The 21,353-nt window shown below is 42.4% G+C and overlaps 5 protein-coding genes across 5 annotated transcripts in view; 4 read left to right on the forward strand and 1 right to left on the reverse strand.

The window, feature by feature from the left end:
• LOC135351669 (cyclin-F-like) overlaps positions 1-4,522 on the forward strand; it is a 4,912-nt gene extending 390 nt beyond the window's left edge. Inside the window, exons 2-10 of the mRNA XM_064550736.1 lie at positions 28-146; positions 263-330; positions 535-737; positions 1,220-1,375; positions 1,504-1,742; positions 2,214-2,502; positions 2,823-3,003; positions 3,200-3,350; positions 3,573-4,522. Coding sequence (XP_064406806.1) covers positions 28-146; positions 263-330; positions 535-737; positions 1,220-1,375; positions 1,504-1,742; positions 2,214-2,502; positions 2,823-3,003; positions 3,200-3,350; positions 3,573-4,428 — 2,262 coding nt within the window. The 3' untranslated portion in view covers positions 4,429-4,522. The remainder of the gene's footprint in view (positions 1-27; positions 147-262; positions 331-534; positions 738-1,219; positions 1,376-1,503; positions 1,743-2,213; positions 2,503-2,822; positions 3,004-3,199; positions 3,351-3,572) is intronic.
• Positions 4,523-4,739: 217 nt separating this feature from the next.
• LOC135351671 (ultra-long-chain fatty acid omega-hydroxylase-like) lies at positions 4,740-6,499 on the forward strand. The gene has a single exon (XM_064550738.1). The coding sequence runs from the start codon at positions 4,833-4,835 to the stop codon at positions 6,366-6,368; it is 1,536 nt and encodes a 511-aa protein (XP_064406808.1). The 5' UTR covers positions 4,740-4,832; the 3' UTR covers positions 6,369-6,499.
• Positions 6,500-8,651: 2,152 nt separating this feature from the next.
• LOC135351295 (ultra-long-chain fatty acid omega-hydroxylase-like) lies at positions 8,652-10,522 on the forward strand. Its single transcript, XM_064550265.1, has one exon. The coding sequence runs from the start codon at positions 8,694-8,696 to the stop codon at positions 10,284-10,286; it is 1,593 nt and encodes a 530-aa protein (XP_064406335.1). The 5' UTR covers positions 8,652-8,693; the 3' UTR covers positions 10,287-10,522.
• Positions 10,523-10,679: 157 nt separating this feature from the next.
• LOC135351292 (integrator complex subunit 1-like) overlaps positions 10,680-21,353 on the reverse strand; it is a 62,107-nt gene continuing 51,433 nt past the window's right edge. The window contains exons 14-28 of the mRNA XM_064550263.1: positions 21,179-21,328; positions 18,866-20,857; positions 18,337-18,566; positions 17,840-17,948; positions 17,216-17,355; positions 17,053-17,166; positions 13,511-13,634; positions 13,055-13,333; positions 12,778-12,825; positions 12,595-12,722; positions 12,277-12,488; positions 11,858-11,928; positions 11,713-11,804; positions 11,294-11,403; positions 10,680-10,886 (exon numbers count right to left, since the gene is read on the reverse strand). Coding sequence (XP_064406333.1) covers positions 10,768-10,886; positions 11,294-11,403; positions 11,713-11,804; positions 11,858-11,928; positions 12,277-12,488; positions 12,595-12,722; positions 12,778-12,825; positions 13,055-13,333; positions 13,511-13,634; positions 17,053-17,166; positions 17,216-17,355; positions 17,840-17,948; positions 18,337-18,566; positions 18,866-20,857; positions 21,179-21,328 — 3,918 coding nt within the window. The 3' untranslated portion in view covers positions 10,680-10,767. The remainder of the gene's footprint in view (positions 10,887-11,293; positions 11,404-11,712; positions 11,805-11,857; positions 11,929-12,276; positions 12,489-12,594; positions 12,723-12,777; positions 12,826-13,054; positions 13,334-13,510; positions 13,635-17,052; positions 17,167-17,215; positions 17,356-17,839; positions 17,949-18,336; positions 18,567-18,865; positions 20,858-21,178; positions 21,329-21,353) is intronic.
• On the forward strand, positions 15,028-17,056 carry LOC135351299 (uncharacterized). The gene is made up of 3 exons (XM_064550271.1): positions 15,028-15,279; positions 15,434-15,784; positions 16,065-17,056. Exons 1-3 carry the CDS (start codon positions 15,219-15,221, stop codon positions 16,877-16,879), a joined length of 1,227 nt encoding a protein of 408 aa, XP_064406341.1. The 5' UTR covers positions 15,028-15,218; the 3' UTR covers positions 16,880-17,056.

The raw sequence follows: 21,353 nt of genomic DNA on the forward strand, positions 1-21,353 counted from the left end.
TTATTTGTATTGTGTATGTGTCTGCAGGTATGCTCAAGACTGCAGAAGCTAGTGGATGACAATGGCTGCAGACACCTCTGGGCCCGTGCTACACTAGAGGGTGACTGTCTCTGGCTAACCAACGAGAACAAGACCCTCATACAAAGGTAGTGAGACCTCTGTCTACCAAGTTAATGCATACGTATAATTTATTGTATGTAGCTACTGGCTCTTGTGCAAAATTAAATGTAGTGGTGATAATTCTCTTGTTTACATTTTGCAGAGCTGCTGAGCATGGCAATGTGGAGGCTCTCATCATGTTGGCTGTGGCCCACCTCTACAGTGAAGGAGGTAGTACACAAATCACCATTCTGTAACCATAATATTGGCAGCTATTGAGTTTATATTTGTACTTGGATCAATAACTCTAAAGAAATCCTTATAATGAATAATGAAACCTTAATTAAGGAGTATTTTACTGTGGTTTTGTTACCCTTCAACTACAGGATATGTGGTGTGTACATATAGCTTTAATGTTTCTCTCCCACCCTCCAGTTTCTGAAGGCTCTGGCAAAGGAACATACGAGGCGACCAATGGGATTAAGGCGACAGAGCACCTGATCCGAGCGGAGCAGCTCACCCCTCACATCCCTCCCTTCTCCTGGGTGCTCTTCCGACCACCATGGGCCTCCAACAGCATGTGCTGTAAGGCGTGTGTCTGTCAGAGAATGAAGGACCATTGTGCCAGCTTTGACACTGTGAGTGATAAGATACTGTGAGAACTTACGCATTTCCAGAGTGTGTGTACATGTTGAGCAATGGGTGGTAGCAAAGACTGCTTTAGTATTAGGTTAGACTCTGTTAAAATTGTTTTGTTTTTGTGTTGAAGGCTGCTTGTATAGGGGCTAGCTCACATTACCCTGCACGTGTACTGTAACTGATGGATTTCAAGACAGATACAGTAGGCCCCTGGTCCCATCATTTAGGTGTGTAGGTCATAGCTTGTGGTGTAGTATCTTACAGAGAATTTGTTTGCTGTCATGGTAATGCGTATGAATAAGTATATTAGCGTGGACCAACCTGTTAATGGCAGCGATCAACACTCTCACTTGCACCCTTTAGTGCCTCTGGTCAGAATAAAGGTGTTCTTTTAGCTGAAATTCTACCTTCCCATTATTTGTTAGTGTGCAGCCCCTAACTTGATATCTTTTAACTCACAAAATTAATGTTAATTTCACAGGACTCCACTGGACTACACTACTGTATTGGGAAAGTGCTTGGTTTCCATGATGATGCGGCCGAAGTGGCAGATGCCACTCAGTGGTTCGAACAAGGCTCTCAGGCAGGTTGCATCCACTCCAAACTGGAAACGTGGAGAAGAACTCACAAGAAAAAAGTAAGAGATGAGTGTACTACTAAAATTAGCTTACAGTTTGCTTCTTGATTTCGTTTCGATAGACTGCCTTAAAAAACTTGATAGAAATAATCGATTTGACTTTATTCTTACATTTCCCCACCCTCCAGCTTTTGGCGGAATCCCTGGAGCCACTTCGTGAGCTCAGAACGACTGTGTCCCAGGCGAGCTTCCCCTCGTCCCTACTGAGTGCCCAACTGGAGCTATGCTCTGCCTATGTTAGAGGATTCTATGGTGGTCACAGCAGGACAGAGGCGATGGGTTTTGTGAGGGAAGTGTTTGGACAGGCCAAAGCTGTGCTCTGGGAGCGTGTGTACCAGCTACAGGAGAACATGTCCCACAATGTCAGGTGAGTGATTAGGGATGACTGTGTCACTGTGTGTTCCAGCGTTAGAGATTAGAGCTTTTTGTTGTTGTACTTAATAATTTGTTAACCCTCTCTATCTATGGAAAGTACTACTGCTCCTTGGAGGCCCAAGTCCCTAGAGCTCCTTAGAGATTAGATTTCACCACAAAGTATTAGTATTTATGCCCCCTAGGTAAGGGAATATAGTGGGGGTGTCAGGTAGGTGGAAATTTATCTCGTTAGCCCTTTTATGTACTAAACATCCCTCCCTTGGATATTAGAGGCGTTGATTCCATCCACTCTTATCATCGCAAACTAGCAACTATTACCACAGAGTATCACCATAGAAACACCCACACAAATAAACAACCAACAGTAGTTACCCCCCACAGCTACACACATGTACACATAAACAATCAATACCCTCCACAGCTACACATGTACACATAAACAAACAATCAATACCCCCTGCAGATACATCCTAATCGACTGGATTATCGAAGTTGCTGGCATGAAATCGTTCTCTCCCCAAACAGTTCACTTAGCTGTCAGCATTATCGATCGCTATCTACTCCAACGCACCATTCCTCGCTCAAAGCTGCAGCTGCTCGGGATCACTGCTCTCCTATTGGCCGCTCGCTGGAGTAGTGAGTTCATTCTGACAGTGCGAGAGGCGTCGTGGTTGACTGAGGAGACGTATCAGTATGAGGACGTGGTGAGAATGATGGGAGGACTCGTGGCCACCTTCAAGGGGGAGGTCAAGGTACGTTTTATGTGTGTAGACTGTGCTATAGACTAGACTAGTGCGGGGAGGTCAAGGTACGTTTTGTGTGTGTAGATCGACTGTGCTATAGACTAGACTAGTGCTGAGCCTAGCTGAACTAGATACAGTCTGCAGGTATGTACTTGTACAAGCATGTATGTACAAGATTGTGTACTAAGATTACAGTGTAGCTAGTGTGCATATCTAGTGTAGGTGTTTTGGCATATCGTATATCAGAGCTAGTAATCCTTAGCAGCGCTATATTTCATAATTATAACAGAGTACGTCCTAATGACTTATTCTGCCCCCTCTCTCTGCAGAAGGAGATGATCACTGACTACCTGGACGTGGTGCTGGACCTGGTGGAGGCAGACTCCTCCACTAGGAACATGACCTACTACCTCTCAGAGTGTCTGCTCCTCCACGCACGCTTTGGACGCTACTCAGCCTCACATCTTGCTGCTGCCTGTCTCCTGGAGGCAAGGATACTCCTCGGAGTAGGTGGGTATAATTATTGTGTGCACTTGTGTCTCTGTTGTGTAACTATGGCTGTGTAGTGGTTGGTACTGAGTGGTTGGTGGTATGTGTGTTATGTGTGTTCATGCAGCCTTGTAGAATGTGCTCTATTTTAGGCTGACTGTGCAACTAGTTGACTAGTCACATGCATCATTTGAACCTTCTCTCACTCTCCTCCCAGAGTTCCCCTGGCCTCAGAGGATGGTAGAGGCTACTGGCTTTGCTGTGAGTGGCCTAAAGCGATGTTGTCTGGCCATCTATGATGAGTGTCTCACTGACAAGAACTTGATACTGGACTACCGCAAGGTCAAGCTGGAGTCAGTCACTGCTAGGTAAGGGCAACAAGTCACTAGCTATGTGCACATCATTTTGCTAATTTTGTAGGATTCTTTGATACTCTAAAAAAGCTTTCGGTTTTAATGTGATCAAAATTTAATGTCTGCTGAGTATTATGTACTATACAGGTCTGTATGCAATCCTATATACATGTATCCTCAACAGAACGCTGTGTGCGTATCATCCATTATATACCTTTGCCCTCTTTCCTGTTGCAGGTATGCCAGTGACACATTTGGAGGCATCAGCAAACACAAGCCAATGTCGTACGCCGAGTTCAAGGAACAATTAGGAATGCATCCGGACGCATCTTTACAGCTCTTCACACCCACCCCCAAACCACATCGCCATAGCAGCAAACGGGATAAGCTCCTCTCATTCCTATCCGACAACTGCTACCTCAACCAAGTATCTCCAACACTCAGCTCCGATTCCAGCACCAATTGTTCAGATATCGGTGATGACCAATTGAGCTACCCTTCAGAGGAATCGCAATCCCCGAATCAAGTTCATTTCAGTGCCTCAGAACTCGATGCCATTTCTTCTCCGTATAGTTCTTCCTACTGCTCTATCACAATTAACCCCACTGGCTCTGGATTCCCACAACCGATATTTGACAATGACGAATCTGCTCTCTCTAGCCCACCAAATCGAAGCCTTAAGAGGATAAATGTGTCTGTTTTCAAACCCCTGGCTTGTGCTGATAAAGACAAAACAAGTGAGCACATGGAAACCGAAGACACTCTATTCTCCCAGTGCAATGGAGCTGAAGACACTCCTCTCGATATGCGAGCACTCACCACTGGTCTAGTTGGCCCCACCCCGACCTCAATGCAAGGCTCTGAAGAAACACTCATGAATTCTCCGAATGGCTGCCATTCTGTAACAAGTAAACAATTCTCGAAAACTTTCAAATCATTCGAAGAGCCAGAAAAACCAAATACAAGAGTTGCACTTCAGTCTGTTGAGAACAATATTCCATCACCATCGTTTGGAGGCAAGGTTAACAGGAAAACAGACTCTGAAAGTGGCTTGAGAAATGTTGGTTTTAGGACATACTCGTTTAGGAATTAACTCAATGACAGTTAGGTATACCACAATGTACATGTGTTTGTGCGTCTTTTTCTTGTGTTCTTTACTGTATAATTAAGTATGGAGAGCTTCCAAATTTGCACTTTCGTTGGGCATACTACTTGAATGGAATATTGCTATCTAATAATTATGTTACCGTCACTATTTACTAGTATTATTGTACCCATATATTTTACTGCAGAGTGCCTTGCTTTTTAAAGCATGCATAAGGGTGTGATCCAGGTCAGATTATAAACCACGCCCTTTCTTTTGGGAAAGGGGCGTGGTTTCAAGTCGATTGTCATAATTATGCAGAATATAGAGGAGGAGCAAGAGCGCTCGAGCTCGAGCTAGCTAGCTAGGCAGTGAGTCAGTGACGGTACGTATTACCGTATACCTTCTCTACCATGGACTATCTGTCAGTGCTTACCATCTCTGCCCTCTGCCTGTGTGCTGTCCTACTCTATAAGCTGGCAGCCATTGCTCACACTCTGCACAAGAGAGCAGTAGCTCTGAAAGATGTTCCAGACATGCCCAACATGCACTGGCTTTTGGGAAGCATGCCCTATATCAGGAAATTGTTTGAGGATGATGTAGAAACATTGAACTATATTAAATATGTGAGTGACAACAAGATCAAGATGACGAAGTTATGGATAGGACCTTTCTTTGTCATGCTGAATGTTAAACATTGCTCACTGTTGCCCAAAGTGCTAAAACAACCCAAGAACAAGGTTGGCTATGACTTGCTGAGGCCGTGGCTAGGAGACGGTCTGCTCATCTCTGAGGGGAATAAATGGTTTCGGAATCGACGACTACTAACCCCAGCTTTCCATTATGCTATTCTCATGCCTTACATCAGTGTGTACAATAGATGCCTCGGGGTGATGATGAACAAGTGGTCTACTGCAGCAAGGGTCAACGATCCCGTGAAACTGTTTGAGTGTGTGAGCCTGTTATCTCTGGACATTATTCTGCAATGCTCCTTCAGCTTCAGCAGTGACTGCCAGATCGAGTCGAGTAGGCATCCGTACATACACGCTGTTCAAGAGATTGTCGAACTAATAACTCGCAGATCCACATCCCTGCCTGCGCGATGGGACTTGTACTACTACTTGACTAAGGATGGCCGCACCTTTAGGAAACACTGCAACACAGTTCATGACTATTCCAACATGGTCATTCAGAACCGAAAGAAAGAATTAAGAATTGGTGACGACAAAACACAACTTTCTGAGAGTGAGCTGCGGACTAGAAAGAAGGGGAAGTACCTTGATTTCCTGGACGTTCTGCTCATAGCTAGAGACGAGGAAGGCAATGGCCTCACTGATCAAGAGATCCGAGATGAAGTGGACACGTTCATGTTTGAGGGCCATGACACGACGACCAGTGGGATGTGCTGGACCCTGTACTGTTTAGCAAAGCATCCTGAGGCACAGGAGAAAGTGCGTGAGGAGGTGAGGAGTGTGCTTCAGGGACGAGAGACCCTTGACTATGATGATATTAAAGAGCTCAAGTACACTCTGTGGGCTATTAAAGAGGCCATGAGACTCTACCCTCCTGTCTTCTTTATATCTCGAGAAACCAATGAAGAGTTTGAGTTGGATGGCTGTCTCGTTCCAAAAGGAGTCAGAGTTGGTATCGACATTCGCTGTATTCATCGTCAGTCGGACACTTGGGAGAATCCCGATGAGTACGACCCTCTTCGTTTTAACCCCAGCAACTGTGAGGGTCGTGACCCCTATGCCTACGTTCCATTCTCTGGTGGTCAGCGAAACTGCATTGGACAGAACTTTGCTTTGAATGAAGAGAGGATTGTGATTGCCTCCATTCTAAACAGATTCAAGATATCGCTAGTACAAGGACACAAAGTTGAGGCAGACGCTAAAATTGTGTTACGGAGCAAGAATGATATCAAGATCAATCTAGAACCACTGTACTGACATGGTAGTACTTTTTAGTGTGCGTGCATGGTATATAAATTTAGATATTTTGGTGTGTGTGTGTGTATTTTTTATATCCCCCTGCCAATTATTTAATCTTTTCACGTTCTATAAAACAATCACAATTAAAAGATGGATCTCTGATATAATTATGATGGAGGTCATAGTTTCAAAAGTAATGCTTTTTACTCGAATGTCCTGCACAATTATTACTCTCAACGTTACTCTATATATGGCCCTGAGCCTCTGCCATGGACTAACAATTACAAAAACTGTGGAGTCAACCACTTTATTTGATGCTATGTGTGTGTGTTGTAACATTTATATTATTGCTCCCCCCCCCCCCCCCCTTACTGTTATGCCTTTTCCACTGCAGTAACTTGTTAAAATACAAAACTGTGTAATAAGGTGTAGATTAATGAGTTATGGGCCATGGGAAACGATTACTAGCTCTACATGGCATTTCCATGTAGAAGTCCAACATACTTGTCAACCGCACATAATTATGCATAAACTTAAAGCATAGGTATGGATGGAGGGGTAAAATAGGGCCAGTATATTCTAGGCCATTATATAGATACATTCATTGTCAGGCAATGTAAGTGATCTATAATTATATGACAGCAGGATTATGGCGATAGGTACATGGAGATCGCTAAATGAAGCCATAATAATTATGGCTTCATAATTTTTTTTATTATGTGCATGGTCAATTATAGCCTCGACTCCTATGGGGGGTGATCAGTGCCAAAACCTTCAGTTCTTTTTATATAGTTATTTGCATGGTAAAGTTCTAATGACACGCTCTCTCTTATTTGCATGTGAAGTTCTACATACAAATGATACTCTCATTTGCATGGTGAAGTTCTACATACAAATGACACGCTCTCTCTTATTTGCATGTGAAGTTCTACATACAAATGATACTCTCATTTGCATGGTGAAGTTCTACATACAAATGATACTCTCATTTGCATGGTGAAGTTCTACATACAAATGACACGCTCTCTCTTGTTTGCATGGTGAAGTTCTACATACAAATGACACGCTCTCTCTTGTTTGCATGGTGAAGTTCTACATACAAATGATACTCTTATTTGCATGGTGAAGTTCTACATACAAATGATACTCTTATTTGCATGGTGAAGTTCTACATACGATGAAAGTTCTACATACAAATGAGAAGTTCTACATACAAATAACGCTGCATGGCAAATGATAAGCTTTGTTAGTTTTACAATGACATGTACACTCTCATATATATTTGCATTAACTTGAAACCACTCCCTTTTTCATCTGTAAGGAAGGGCTCGGATGAAAAAGGGAAGGTTGGAATACAATTAGAACAAACCACTACATAATGTGTGGGTGTTTATTCAGCTTTGATCCCAGACCGTCAGAAATGTATTTTATACTCGAGGCTATATAGCAACAGAAATAGTACATGCGTGAGTGGTGGCACGCGAGTTGTTAGGACGTTAACATTGTGGGAGCGTGACATTCTTCACGCATGCCCCTATAGGACAACTGTAAATTTATAGTGGCATATTGAAGGAGGACACAATTAACATTATAGTATAGACGGACATTTTAATTAACATATCAACTACGTGTTGGACACGCCCGCTCATGTGGCAATCCTTTTTGGTCACATAAGTGGGCGTGTCCAATAACGGAGTTAAAAAAATTACTCTCTCCCCTGAGCCTTTTCTTAGGTGAAAAGGGGAGTAGCAAATGCGAGAGTATCTTTTGTATGTAGAGCTTCACCATGCAAATGAGAGTATCATTTGTATGTAGAACTTCACCATGCAAATGAGAGTATCATTCGTATGTAGAACTTCACCATGCAAATGAGAGTATCATTTGTATGTAGAACTTCACCATGCAAATAAGAGTATCATTCGTATGTAGAACTTCACCATGCAAATAAGAGTATCATTTGTATGTAGAACTTCACCATGCAAATAAGAGAGAGCGCGTCATTTGTATGTAGAACTTCACTATGCAAATGATTTTAGTACTAAATAAAAAGAGCTGGAGGTTTTGGCACTGATCACCCCCCATAGACTCCAGCCCCTTCAATAGTAACTTCCGGACCGAACTCAGTGCATGTTGTTCAAGTGTAGAGACACCGGCAGTCTATACATTTCGCATGCACACACACGCTTATTATACTATAAAGGTTTTGACAGGGTACATGTACCCGGATGATATATATCCTGGGGGCGGGGATTCTGTCCTAGGACGAAACCACCGGGGAGGGGGGGGGGGGGAGGCATTGTCCTAAGACCGCAGGCTCCGGGGGAGAAACTGTCGCCCGATCCTATGACACCGGTACATGAGTACTGTAGTGCTATTACTGTATACCTTCAGTTCTTTACCATGGACTATCTGTCAGTGCTTGCTATCCCTGCCCTCTGCCTGTGTGCTGTCCTACTCTATAAGCTGACAGCGATTGCTCAGACTCTGCACAAGAGAGCAGTAGCTCTGAAAGATGTTCCTGACATGCCCAACATGCACTGGCTTTTGGGAAGCATGCCCTATATCAGGAAAATGTTTGAGGATGATGTAGAAACATTGAACTATATTAAATATGTGAGTGACAACAAGATCAAGATGACAAAGTTATGGATAGGACCTTTCTTTGTCATGCTGACTGTTAGACATTGTTCACTGTTGCCCAAAGTGCTAAAACAACCCAAGAACAAGGTTGGCTATGACTTGCTGAGGCCGTGGCTAGGAGATGGTCTGCTCATCTCGGAGGGGAATAAATGGTCTCGGAACCGACGACTACTAACCCCAGCTTTCCATTACGCTATTCTCATGCCTTACATCAGTGTGTACAATAGATGCCTCGGGGTGATGATGGACAAGTGGTCTGCTGCAGCAAGGGTCAACGATCCCGTGAAACTGTTTGAGTGTGTGAGCCTGTTATCTCTGGACATTATTCTGCAATGCTCCTTCAGCTTCAGCAGTGACTGCCAGATCGAGTCGAGTAGGCATCCGTACATACACTCTGTTCAAGAGATTGTCGAACTAACAACTCGCAGATTCACATCCGTGCCTGCACGGTGGGATTTGTACTACTACTTGACCAAGGATGGCCGCACCTTTAGGAAGCACTGCAATACAGCTCACGACTATTCCAACATGGTCATTCAGAACCGAAAGAAAGAATTAAGAATTGGTGAAGACAAGACACAACTTTCTGAGAGTGAGCTGCGGACTAGAAAGAAGGGGAAGTACCTTGATTTCCTGGACGTTCTGCTCATAGCTAGAGACGAGGAAGGCAATGGCCTCACTGATCAAGAGATCCGAGATGAAGTGGACACGTTCATGTTTGAGGGCCATGACACGACGACCAGTGGGATGTGCTGGACCCTGTACTGTCTAGCAAAGCACCCTGAGGCACAGGAGAAAGTGCGTGAGGAGGTGAGGAGTGTGCTTCAGGGACGAGAGACCCTTGACTATGATGATATTAAAGAGCTCAAGTACACTCTGTGGGCTATTAAAGAGGCCATGAGACTCTACCCTCCTGTCTTCTTTATATCTCGAGAAACCAATGAAGAGTTTGAGTTGGATGGCTGTCTCGTTCCAAAGGGAGTCAGAGTTGGTATCGACATTCGCTGTATTCATCGTCAGTCGGACACTTGGGAGAATCCCGATGAGTACGACCCTCTTCGTTTTAACCCCAGCAACTGTGAGGGTCGTGACCCCTATGCCTACGTTCCATTCTCTGGTGGTCAGCGAAACTGCATTGGACAGAACTTTGCTCTGAATGAAGAGAGGATTGTGATTGCCTCCATTCTAAACAGATTCAAGTTATCGCTAGTACAAAGACACAAAGTTGAGGCAGACTCTAAAATTGTATTACGGAGCAAGAATGATATCAAGATCAATCTAGAACCACTTTACTGACACAGTATACGTAGTACTTTATTGTGCACACGTACGCATGGTATATGTATAGATGATTTTGATGTGTGTCTGTGTGTGTGTACATGTACTTTTGTGTCCTCCAGCCAAAATTATTTTCAACATTGAATTTGTATACAAAATGTACATTTTTTGTATCTAGCTTACAATTACACAAAGATGGCCTGGATCTCATGACAGATCTAGGTCATTAGTTTCAAAAGTAACTTTTTACTGAATGTCTTGCACAATTATTACTCTCAACGTTACTCTGCTCCAATATTAATGAAACTATGGGAGTCAACCGCTTTACTGCCGCAGTAGTTGGTTTATTTGATGTATGTGTGTGTATCATTATCCCCCCCCCTACTGTTTTTCCTTTTCCACTGACAATAATTTGTCACAAAATTCTTAAATACAAAACTGTGTGAGGTGTGAGTTATAGGGCCATGGGAAATACAATAAAACGATAATCATTAATGAGCTACTTAAAAGTATGTGAGGTACAAGCTTCTACTGCCTTCATAAGTTCACTAGTACAGGAGAGGGTGGGACGAACACACAGTTGAAACAGCAGACTCAGCAAAATCTGTGCATCTTCAGCTGTGTGTATATGGGAGGGGGGGGGGGGGGGAGATAATCAGGAATGCAATTGGATCGACGAAATTCAAGTCCCTGAACCATTGATTGAACATGTAATTGAACATCTTTGAGCAGCCATAACTTTAACTATCATTGATCAAATTTATTTTCTGAAAGTTTAGAATAAGACCTTAACATTAGATGGGGCCATAACTTGTCATTTTTCGGCCTTGGACCACATGGTGGCCGAAATTGGCAAACATTTTTATTTCTCAAATATGAACTTTGATGACACCATTTGAAAAAAGTATCTTTCTAAAGCTTTCATAAAATCATAAACTCGTTAAATTGGGATTCACAGAATTCAAGTTATGGCAGCGCTGAAAGAGTCCCCAAATCATTGATTAAATTGAATTCTATGAGCTCACCTTTGCATAAGAGAACCAGATCTTTGATGCTCCCAATGGCGGCTGTCACTACTCTTGGATCATGTGACTCCAAGCAGCTGATAAATGACGGTAACAGATCTCCCACAGAGCTGCATGGAGACAAACATGTTAATGTATAAACATGAGCTAATGTGTTTGAAGCTGTGATCGTCTAGTAGTTAGAGACAATATGTTGTAATAAACCCGACATTCTTTTGATCTGTGCTTTAACATCGATGGATTTTGAGTAATCCCAGATTTCTGATCTAAACATGTCATGTGATAGACGTCTCTGAGATACAGAATGTATGTTTTTGTTTAAAAGTTGGTTGATCCAAACAAAGGTTTTGCCCAGTCAAAAATAATGCCAAATACTTTAACAATAAAAGACGCATGCTAAGTACGTAGTGATGGCTCACCTTGGGGATTTTTTAAAGTGTCTTAGTAGTAAGTTGTGAGCAACTTTAGATGTAGCTAGCTCAGGGTCTTGAATGATTCTACACAGCTCCGGCTATAGGGACGAGAGGAAGTTAAAGACGACATGAAGTAGCTCTTAAAACTTACCACAAAATGTTTTAGGATGTCGACTGAATGATGTGATGTTTCCTCCAAGTCATGTAGCACCTTCAGAATATCTAACACAGCCAAAAAATATATAATCCTACGTATGTATGTGATTGCCAGTGTGGTAGACACCAGGCGCGGTGCAGCTCAAGCAATTAGCCTCTGATTACACTCAGCAATCACGGCGTGGGCGGAGGCTCAAGACTGATTGCTGGAGCTGAACCACACCTCCTCTGGGTATAAACATAATGGTACAGTATACATATCGTTAAAATTCTACTGCACTTTCACTGCACAAAGTACAGTCACATGCAGAGTGCAGGAAAAAGTTATTTGCTAATAATTGCTGTTTCATAGTTTGCCCCACCTTCAATGGCAACTCACTCCCAGAATGCAAATAGCTACAATCCAAAGCTTACCTTCTCTTTGCTGTCCACTTTCAAGCTTCTTCAGAAATGGCATGACCTGCTCGTGAGTCAAACCGTGCCCACCGTCCACTGGGGGTATCATGGTGTACGTCAGGGGGGCAGGGGAGGATTTTGTAATAGCAACCCCCTCAATTGGCACAGGGAAGCACTCGACTAACGATTTCAGATTGGATTTCTTGTTTGAGTAAATTTCGCTGAGAGATCTGAATAATATTAATAGAGACTTTCCACAAAAGCATTAATTATGTGTACGTATGTATAAGAATTGATTATCAATTTGATCACTCCACGATAATTATTATAGTATACCTCAGTGTGTCCATGTTGTCATAGAGAAGGGGGGCGACCTTTGCTCTGTTGTTTTGTGCATAGCTGACCAGAAAGTTGGCAAAACTGTTCACAAACGATTGGTGCTTCTTATTCTCCATACATTGATTCTGCATAGGGAGACACAATCACAGTGTACTGCACGGCAAACCTAAATAACTTTACCTTTAAGAACTCAAAGTTAGCTTCCAAACACGAGTTCAATGCATCAGCCTGTATAAATATACGTATATACGTATATACGTAGAACCAAGAGTATAGCACTGATGTTGAATTGGAACTAAAATGACATTGTACATCCAAATCCATGACTGGTGGGAGACCTAGTAAAAACTCAGACGTTTACAACACAAGCTATGGACAAGCAAAGATAGCTCCGAAAGATAGGCTATATATATAGCCCATGCATTTTTTCCCTAATCTATGGTGAGCAAAAACTGACCTGAGAGTTTTTGAAGATTAGGGGTTGTAGCTGCTCCAATATTGAGAAGATATTAACAAACACTTTCTTGTGATTTTGGTTCCGGAACTCTCCTATTGTCAGGTGAGCCCTGCCTCGTAGCAACCATCCCATCATTGGCAGCTGTCTCAACATCAGGGCAGGGTGAAGAATAGCTATCTTACGACAAAGGAGGGCAGCAGACGCCATTTTGTCACGGCTATCAGAGCCAGGACTAGCGCTAGCCATGGCTGATAGGAGGTTGTGGAGCTCTGTGTCCAACTGTGTGTGTGGGGTGGAGTGGGTGTTAGCTTCGCTAGATTTGTTAGTGCAACACACGTGTTTATAAGTCACATTATACACTATAGTACTGAGCATGAATTAAATCTGCCATTTAGAGAGAAAATACCTCCCACTAAGGCAAGAGTATGCAGACAGAGACAGATCCCCGAGTGTTACCTTGGACGGTAGGTTGGAGTCCAGGGCGGCCACTGAGAGGGTGGCCGGCTCATTCACCACAAACATGACTCTCTCGTCGGCATGGTACAACTGTACAAGCAGCTGCCAACTCAAGGAGGGGAAGCTGCAGAAATAATTATGGTGAAGAATTATCTTGATGTGAAAAACAATGGAATAGAATTACGTATAGTATCAAGCAAAACGAAATGGAGTACACATGCACAGACAGTAGCCACCGGTAAACTGCAAGCTCAAGATACACCTGTCAGTACACTAGTCTCTTTATTAGCGCCAGAAAATGAGATCAACAAAACTTGCAGGAACCTTCTCTTGAAAGAATAGGATTACTCTCCCACCATTAATGAGAGAATCAGACAAAACGTTCTTTCACATTTCAGTGTGATGTGGGGAGATTTCTCAGTGGGGGGCAATTGTATACCCATGCAGGGGGTAACAATTGTAACAGGAAGTGGAGGAAGTACAACAACAAACAATAGCTAATACTATCAGCCGTGGTGGTGGTGTGTGGTCAGTGGCAAAGGTCGTGTGGAAGAGTGCACAATTGTAAGTCACATGTTCTACAAAACACGTATTAAAAACAATACAGACGGTATTAAGGAACATTGATCAGTTCATTCATTGTGACAGCCACAGAATATGCTGTGTGTACACACTTGTGAATATGCTGTGTGTATACACTTGAAGAGCATGCATGCATGGATGAATACCTGCAGAAACTGAATCACCATAACAGGAACTGACTGACTGTACACTGACTAATATGGTCTGATCCACTAGGATTTCCGTGTAACAAATGTGTATTATATAATCTCTTTACTCTACACAGCTGTCTTTAATACCAAAGATCCCGACTCCTCCTCTTTACTGACCAACCACACCTATACAACCACACACTCACAGACTGAGAGACCCTATGAGCCCTATGGAGTCTCTTGTGATGGGCTTTGAATAAGAGAGCGTTGAAACCGAAAGAAATGAGGCATATGAAAACATTGAGACACACCCCAACGAATGCATGTATAGGCCTAGAGAAACAGGAACACAGGTTTCCCCTGGTGGATATCGATAGCTGCTCAGCTGTATGGGTTTGTCCTCCCTGCAGCTGAGTGCCTTGGTTTCATTACCGCGCCTTTGCTGTAGTTGGTGCAAGCTACAATCTGTCGTAAGAGAGCCATGTCAAGGTTGAGCAACCAGTCGATTTCTATCCACTATAACAAGTAAATTCCGTTATATAAAGTTAAAATTAATACAGCTACATGTGTTATTGACAGATGCTACATCAAAACCTGTAATTATAATTATAGAATTCATACATGTACAGTACAATTATATTCACATCTCTGTAACACATGAAACGCTATATGCGAGCAGCTTTTAGTCAGTTGCTAACCATTAGTCATGCAAAAAACCATGAATTCAATTCCAGTTTCCTACATGCATGGATCACATGATCCCATGAATGCTACAGTTTCCCACCTCACAAACACATACCACATGAAACGCTATACATAGCTGTACTGCAAGCTATACATGTACTTAGTGTACACTACTAGCAGCTGCTATGGAATGTGTGGGAATCAACTCAACCAGGATACCCTATCAAAGCACTATCTGACACTCAGCCCCTAGTAGCGCATGTACACAGCTTCAGTACTAAAGAACAACCAGTGTAGCTTGTGATAAAGCTATGAGAGTGCACTGTTGGCTAGCAGCCCTAGGACACCTATTTTTGTTGAGTGGGACTCTTGGTGAGTTAAATAGTCAAGAGAACATAGTGCATTGTGCATATAGAGCCACCCACAGTCATTCTATAGCCCATTATTCTACAAGCTTACAGTATCTGTTATTCAATACACACACAATGACAAGACATAAACTAGAAGGCTTTTTTCCTCTGTATAGGTCAGAATGTGTCTACAACCGTGTCTACAACCGTGTCTACAACCGTGTCTACAACCGTAATCCAAACACAGTCAACTCCACCACCACCCCCCACCACAATAATACCAACAACCATTTTACAGCCCATATCCAATGGAAGTCAGCCTACACCTACCAACTCCACTACACAAGAGCCCCCGTTTTTCAGTCCATTAATCTCAGGATTGCTTCTGACCTCGATGGTCGTAGGTGGATCAGGAGTGATATTAATTTGCGTGACGTTTGGGTGTGCTTGTATACTTGGCCGTAGACGAAAGAAAAGAAGCAGGAAATTCACATTGAAAATGAAACGAAAACCTGACGTGGAGAACCGTGAGTGAAGTCTCAAACATACAAAATGATGCATATAATTATACAATACATACACTCTGTGAACCTAGAATTTGAAGTATTTTAAGTCCTTAATTGCAGTAAATAATACCACTGTCTGTTTGTACTTTTTGTGCATATAGTTAATACACACGTGCAGTATACTATAGCTTGTACTCTCCTTATATAGGTATAATTATAGTTTCCTACTGTCATCCTTGTTATACTGAGTTATCTCCAGATGCATGTGTTGAGTTTACTTTCTTTATCCCATACCTTACAGCTCACAGAATGAGCTCCCTTGATCCACAAGACAAAGACCCAATACAACAAAGAGCACATGCGCAGCCTAGCAACAGCACACACAATAATATAGAAACATCTCAGACAGTACGCACTACCGATTATTTCCATAGAGACACAGCTGAAACACAAAACCCTTCCTCTACTAGCTATCTCCTGCCAAACAATTCAAAAACCATTGAAATAGATGAAATAGAAGAAATATACGACAGTAATCCATTATCACCGAATTCAGACGAAGAAGAAAATATCTACGACAATGACACGGTAGAAAAAGAGCTGCTCGAAACAGCCATTGCTTATACAACAACAGGGGAAGATGAAGTGTACGACGACGAAAATATATATGACAATGACACACCAGATGGGGAGATTATTATTGAAAATACAAACACAGCTGGAGATAACTACGAAGACGAAGATATTTACGATAATGAAATACCTGATGATGATTATTCTAAAGCATCAGCCATTCCAATTAGACCTAGAGCACAAACACACTACGAATCGGTTAATCAATGGGTCCCGCAGATAGGGAGGGAGAGAAAGAAGAGTGACATTCCACACAGTTCTGTCAATGAGGGTACTCAAAACAACGGCAACTCCTCCCCTCCGCTAGAAGACGATGATGGCTATGTAGACGTAGTTCCTCCATTGCAATCATCTCCATTGCAATCACCTCCATTGCAATCCCCTCAATCGCAGTGGACGGGATTGCAATTCCCTCCATCGAAATACCCTCCATTGCAATCCCCACTTGATGAAGATGAGAATATTTATGACAATGATTACTAAGCCTTAGACATAATTATAGCTAGCTTTGCACATAATTATTATGTAGATAAACGTACACACCATATTGCATAATTATATTGTGTAATTGTGGGCATCTTTTTATACACAAATTTTTTTTTATCAAGTTATAATTTATAAGCAAGATGTATGTATGTATGTACGTTCGTTTATACCTGGTGTTGGATTGTAGATGTTTGACTACTATCCGCAGGGACGAAACGTTGTCGTGGCAACACGTCATCAATAATGGTAGACGTGCATAGATCACCTCTTTAGCTTCAATCGATCTGAAAGTTCCAACACTTAATTAGAATTAAAATATCATTTTTGGCTTACAATTCACTTTCCTCTCGTACAGTAAGAGTTGTTAACCCCTTGATATCTGCAATATATCCAGCTGCCTCTTTTAGTATGTAACCCACAAGACACTCCAGTTGGGAATGGGTTAAAATAAGGTGACAATCTTTGTTGATACCCTGCAATGTGAAAGTAGGGAGTAAGTAATTGAATTATGACATACCAATTACTTTGCTTTGCACAGAGGTTGGTACTTAAAGCTATCATTAATGGAGAATGGTGTGGTTCCTTATATCATATTACCATATTACCATAATATTTTGGTAGTTGAAATTTGATATATTTGCCATACAGTATGGGTTGTTGTTAAGTGTTACACATATGCTATTTTATGCAACCATATTTATAAGCACTCGCAAAGTTGTTAAATTTAGTCACACGTACGTTAGCTATACGGTATACATGTACATTTGTATAGGGATGCCTTGGTGGTGGTGGTCGGTACTAAACCACCTACATAGCTTTAGACAAAAATAACCACATCTTAGGCCTGGTTGCGCCTAGTTTACGACACCATAGGCGAAACATTTTGAATTGAAGGTTAAAAATAGTCATCACATCGACAATTCTGGCTATGACGACAGAGATATAATTATCACTTACAAAACTGAAGCTACTGCTGACGATTGCTTCTTTTTTAACCCTTTCCTGCCAGAGGGACGGCTTATGTAGACACGCCCATACAAAGTCCAGTACAGCTGATGGGGTTAACCTATGGGTAGGGGGGTAGGGGGACATTAGTCACTCATTATTGAAACATGTAGGAGTAGCAGACCTACAAAAAAAGAAATTCTAAACGTAGTAGCATTTAAAAACAAAAGTGAGTACGCTTAATGAGGCGTATTGGAGCCACATGGTTTGCACACCAAGAGTAGCTCTTGTTTGCATGATGTAATGGGTAAATGGTAAATGGTAAAGATCATTACAAGCTCTAGTGATATTTTGGTTAGCCTAGACACACATACACAAAATCAATATCATAGTACTACGACAGTATCACAGGATGGTGGGAAAGGGGGGATAGGGAGAGAAAAGGGATATTGGAAAGAAAGGGGGAGAGTTGGGGTACAATGTATAGTGAGTAACTTACAAGCACTTACCATTGTCTTGCTTGCTTTGAGTCCAGTAGCTTAGTTAGCGTGTCCAATAGAATGGGCCACGACGTGTCATGTGTTAGTCTAGCTAACAGGTAGCCCTGGCCGGACAAGAGCTGGGAAGGGGGGAAGGTGACTGCTGACTCAGCAGATGTGGAGGGGGTGGTCACGGCTTTATTTCCATGGTCATTACCAAACGCCATCTCCATTGAAACGTCGGGAGATAAGTGCACAATCTGTACAAAAGAGGATGCAATTAAACAATAATTGTAGGTTTACATATTTTGCTGTTTCCTTAGCAACTAAAGTTTTTATAGGATACGAAAACAATAAAAGTGTCAATATAGAGTGGGGAAATGGGTCTGGAAGGCAACTAGACTACATATCAGTTGTGGTATCTGACAGGAGGGGAGTGCATATCTATTATAGTTATGCTACATGCAGAAAGTCATGTAAACACTATAGCTGATGTTCTACATGCACAGTGCACTGTATGCATGTACCTATACACAATACAGTCATGTGACAAACGTACCTGTGGGTCCAAAATCTCCAGCCAATCAACAAAAAGCCCAGACAGATCTCCAATGACAACCATATTCATGCTCTGTTCATTCACTTCCATAATATTAAGGTCATCTTTCTCACACTCATATCCTTTCTTTGATAGCAGTCCCGGAAAGCATTGCAGGATGAGAGGAGCTTGTACGGTAGAAGTAGCTATTTTTATCTTCTGTAGAAAGGATATACATCTCGTCTCCATTCCAAGCGCAATAGCTCTCTTTGCAACCGTGCTTAAGATGTCTTCCACAAGAGCAAAGCATCCACTCTGAACGACATCGCTAGCCATTTTCACGAGTGCTTCCTCCTTTTCAAACGGGTCAACTGAGGCCTTAACTTCAACGCATGCGTTCTTTACCGTACTAGTGAGATCAGAGAACGGTAGAGGATCGTCAGGTGTGTCTCTTGTAATGCCCAGCTGCTCTGCACATCCCAACACTACACTGCGGAATACACTCAGGCCAGATATACTTGACATTCGTTTCGACTCGAGCAAATTCATGATTTGTTTGATTATTGACTGAAATAGATCTTCTAATTGCGTCAGAGTGTACAGTTTTGTGAGCATTCGAAGGAGACTGAGCGAGAATTGATTTTTTATCATCCCCTCGAGAAATTGTCTCCGAACACCACCCCCTGTCAGTAGTTTGTGTAGGGCAGTAACAAGAGTGCTGATCTCGGCATTAATAGAATCTTTGGATGCCTGGAGCTCGCTAGAAGTCAGTTTACGTGTAGCGAAGATGAGCTTCTTGAGCCCCGTTTCAATTTCTTGTTGGATATCCTCCGCTGCTAAGTCTGTTTGTGACAGAGTTGGAGTAAAGATGTTCAAAAGGTATTGCTCCATCTTCTCGGCTGAAATCTTTCCAAGCTCGACCACACTTGTATACAAAGGTAAGGGTTCTTCCTCCTTGGAGATTTTAGAGGGAACAGATTTCTCATCGTCAGCTTCTAAAATGGCGGTAACATTCGATGGTAAGTCAGTTGGAGGAATATCGGAGAGTCCTTGTAGGTACGTGTGGAATGCTTTTCCAGCTTCGATTCCTCTCAAAAAATGCACCTCGATAGAGTTGGCAACTTGTATAGGATCGTTTATAGACCTTCGCAAAGTAACAGCTGTTTCTCTGTCAGCACAACACTCGTCCAATCTCCTCAGGGATTTTTCAACACTCTCACTACGACAACCAAACTGCTGTATAAATGAACAAAGTTGCAAAGGAGTAGCGAGGCTAATAACGGCGTCCAAAACCTTTGACTCGGTTGAGAAGAGCATTTGTGGCAATACAGACACTGGAGGAAGAGGTACAGGTTCTTTAGTCTCTACGGTAAAGGCCTCAGGGTTCTTTATATTGTTCGACGGAAACCACAATTCAGTGAAGTACTTGAAATCGGCTGGGTTGCTTCTTTGGGCGATTTTGCAGGAAATAAAGAGGAAAATTGCTTCAACTAGAGCCAAATGGATGATTCCTTTCCTACCAACGTTTGGGAAATTGATGAGCAAGAAATCACTGCTTCCGGATAGTTCAGGTGATGTTTGCGACTCAAGAGCTTCTTCAAAGGCATGTCTGAGCATGCCCAGTACTGATCTGAATGTGGACAAACTGTCAATCGAATCTCCATCGGCAAAGAGTTTACGAACTGTAGGAAATCGGTCAACCATAACTCGTGACATCTCGACCGCAGACTGGTACAGTTTCTCGTGAGGGGGGTACTGAGTGAGGAAATTTATGTACCCCTGGAGGGCTTTTAGATTGGTTTCCACGAGACATGCCCTCAAAATTAGGGGGTAGATACGAGGTAAAATGGTGGTGAAGTGAGTGAGGTTCGGCAGGCTCTCTGTGAGCCAGTCTTCTTGTTCCATATTCTCCGCCGGGAAGGAGGACCGATCTTCATCTTCAGTGTCTTCGGATTGACTTCCCGACCTGCTCACTGAACCACCATGGCTGCCAGCTAGAATGTCACGAAGCGCCTGTGGGGAAAAAGAGAGTGAATTGTCTACATAATACAATAGGAGAGTCTAAGTAACATAGTAAAAAGCGTTAATTGGAAGAAAAAATGTACAAAGTAAAAACTACGCTATGTTAAACATTTCTCTAAATTAATAGTGCGTAAATTAATACTTGTAAATGTAGACACTTTTGGGCCCTATATTAAAAGTGTCTTGGTAATCTGTGTGATTATTATTATTGAGTTAGAACTTGGGACTTGGTGAAGTGCCCTAACTGAATAAGAAATGACCTCATTCCAGGGAGTCCACATTTGTACACAGAGTAGTTATATCCTTAGTTACCTTCAATGCCAACTTTCTTGGGGTGATGTGAGACTGGGTCAGTTTGTCCAGGAAATACTCCAACACTCCAGAGCACTCTTCACTAGAGGAGACATTGCTAGTGAGGACACTCTTCAGTTGCACTATGAGCTTTCGATGTCTGCCTTCCACCTGTATAGTGTGTGTGGGTGTGTGT

The sequence above is a fragment of the Halichondria panicea genome, chromosome 17 (assembly GCF_963675165.1).
Source record: "Halichondria panicea chromosome 17, odHalPani1.1, whole genome shotgun sequence".
Taxonomy (NCBI): domain Eukaryota; kingdom Metazoa; phylum Porifera; class Demospongiae; order Suberitida; family Halichondriidae; genus Halichondria; species Halichondria panicea.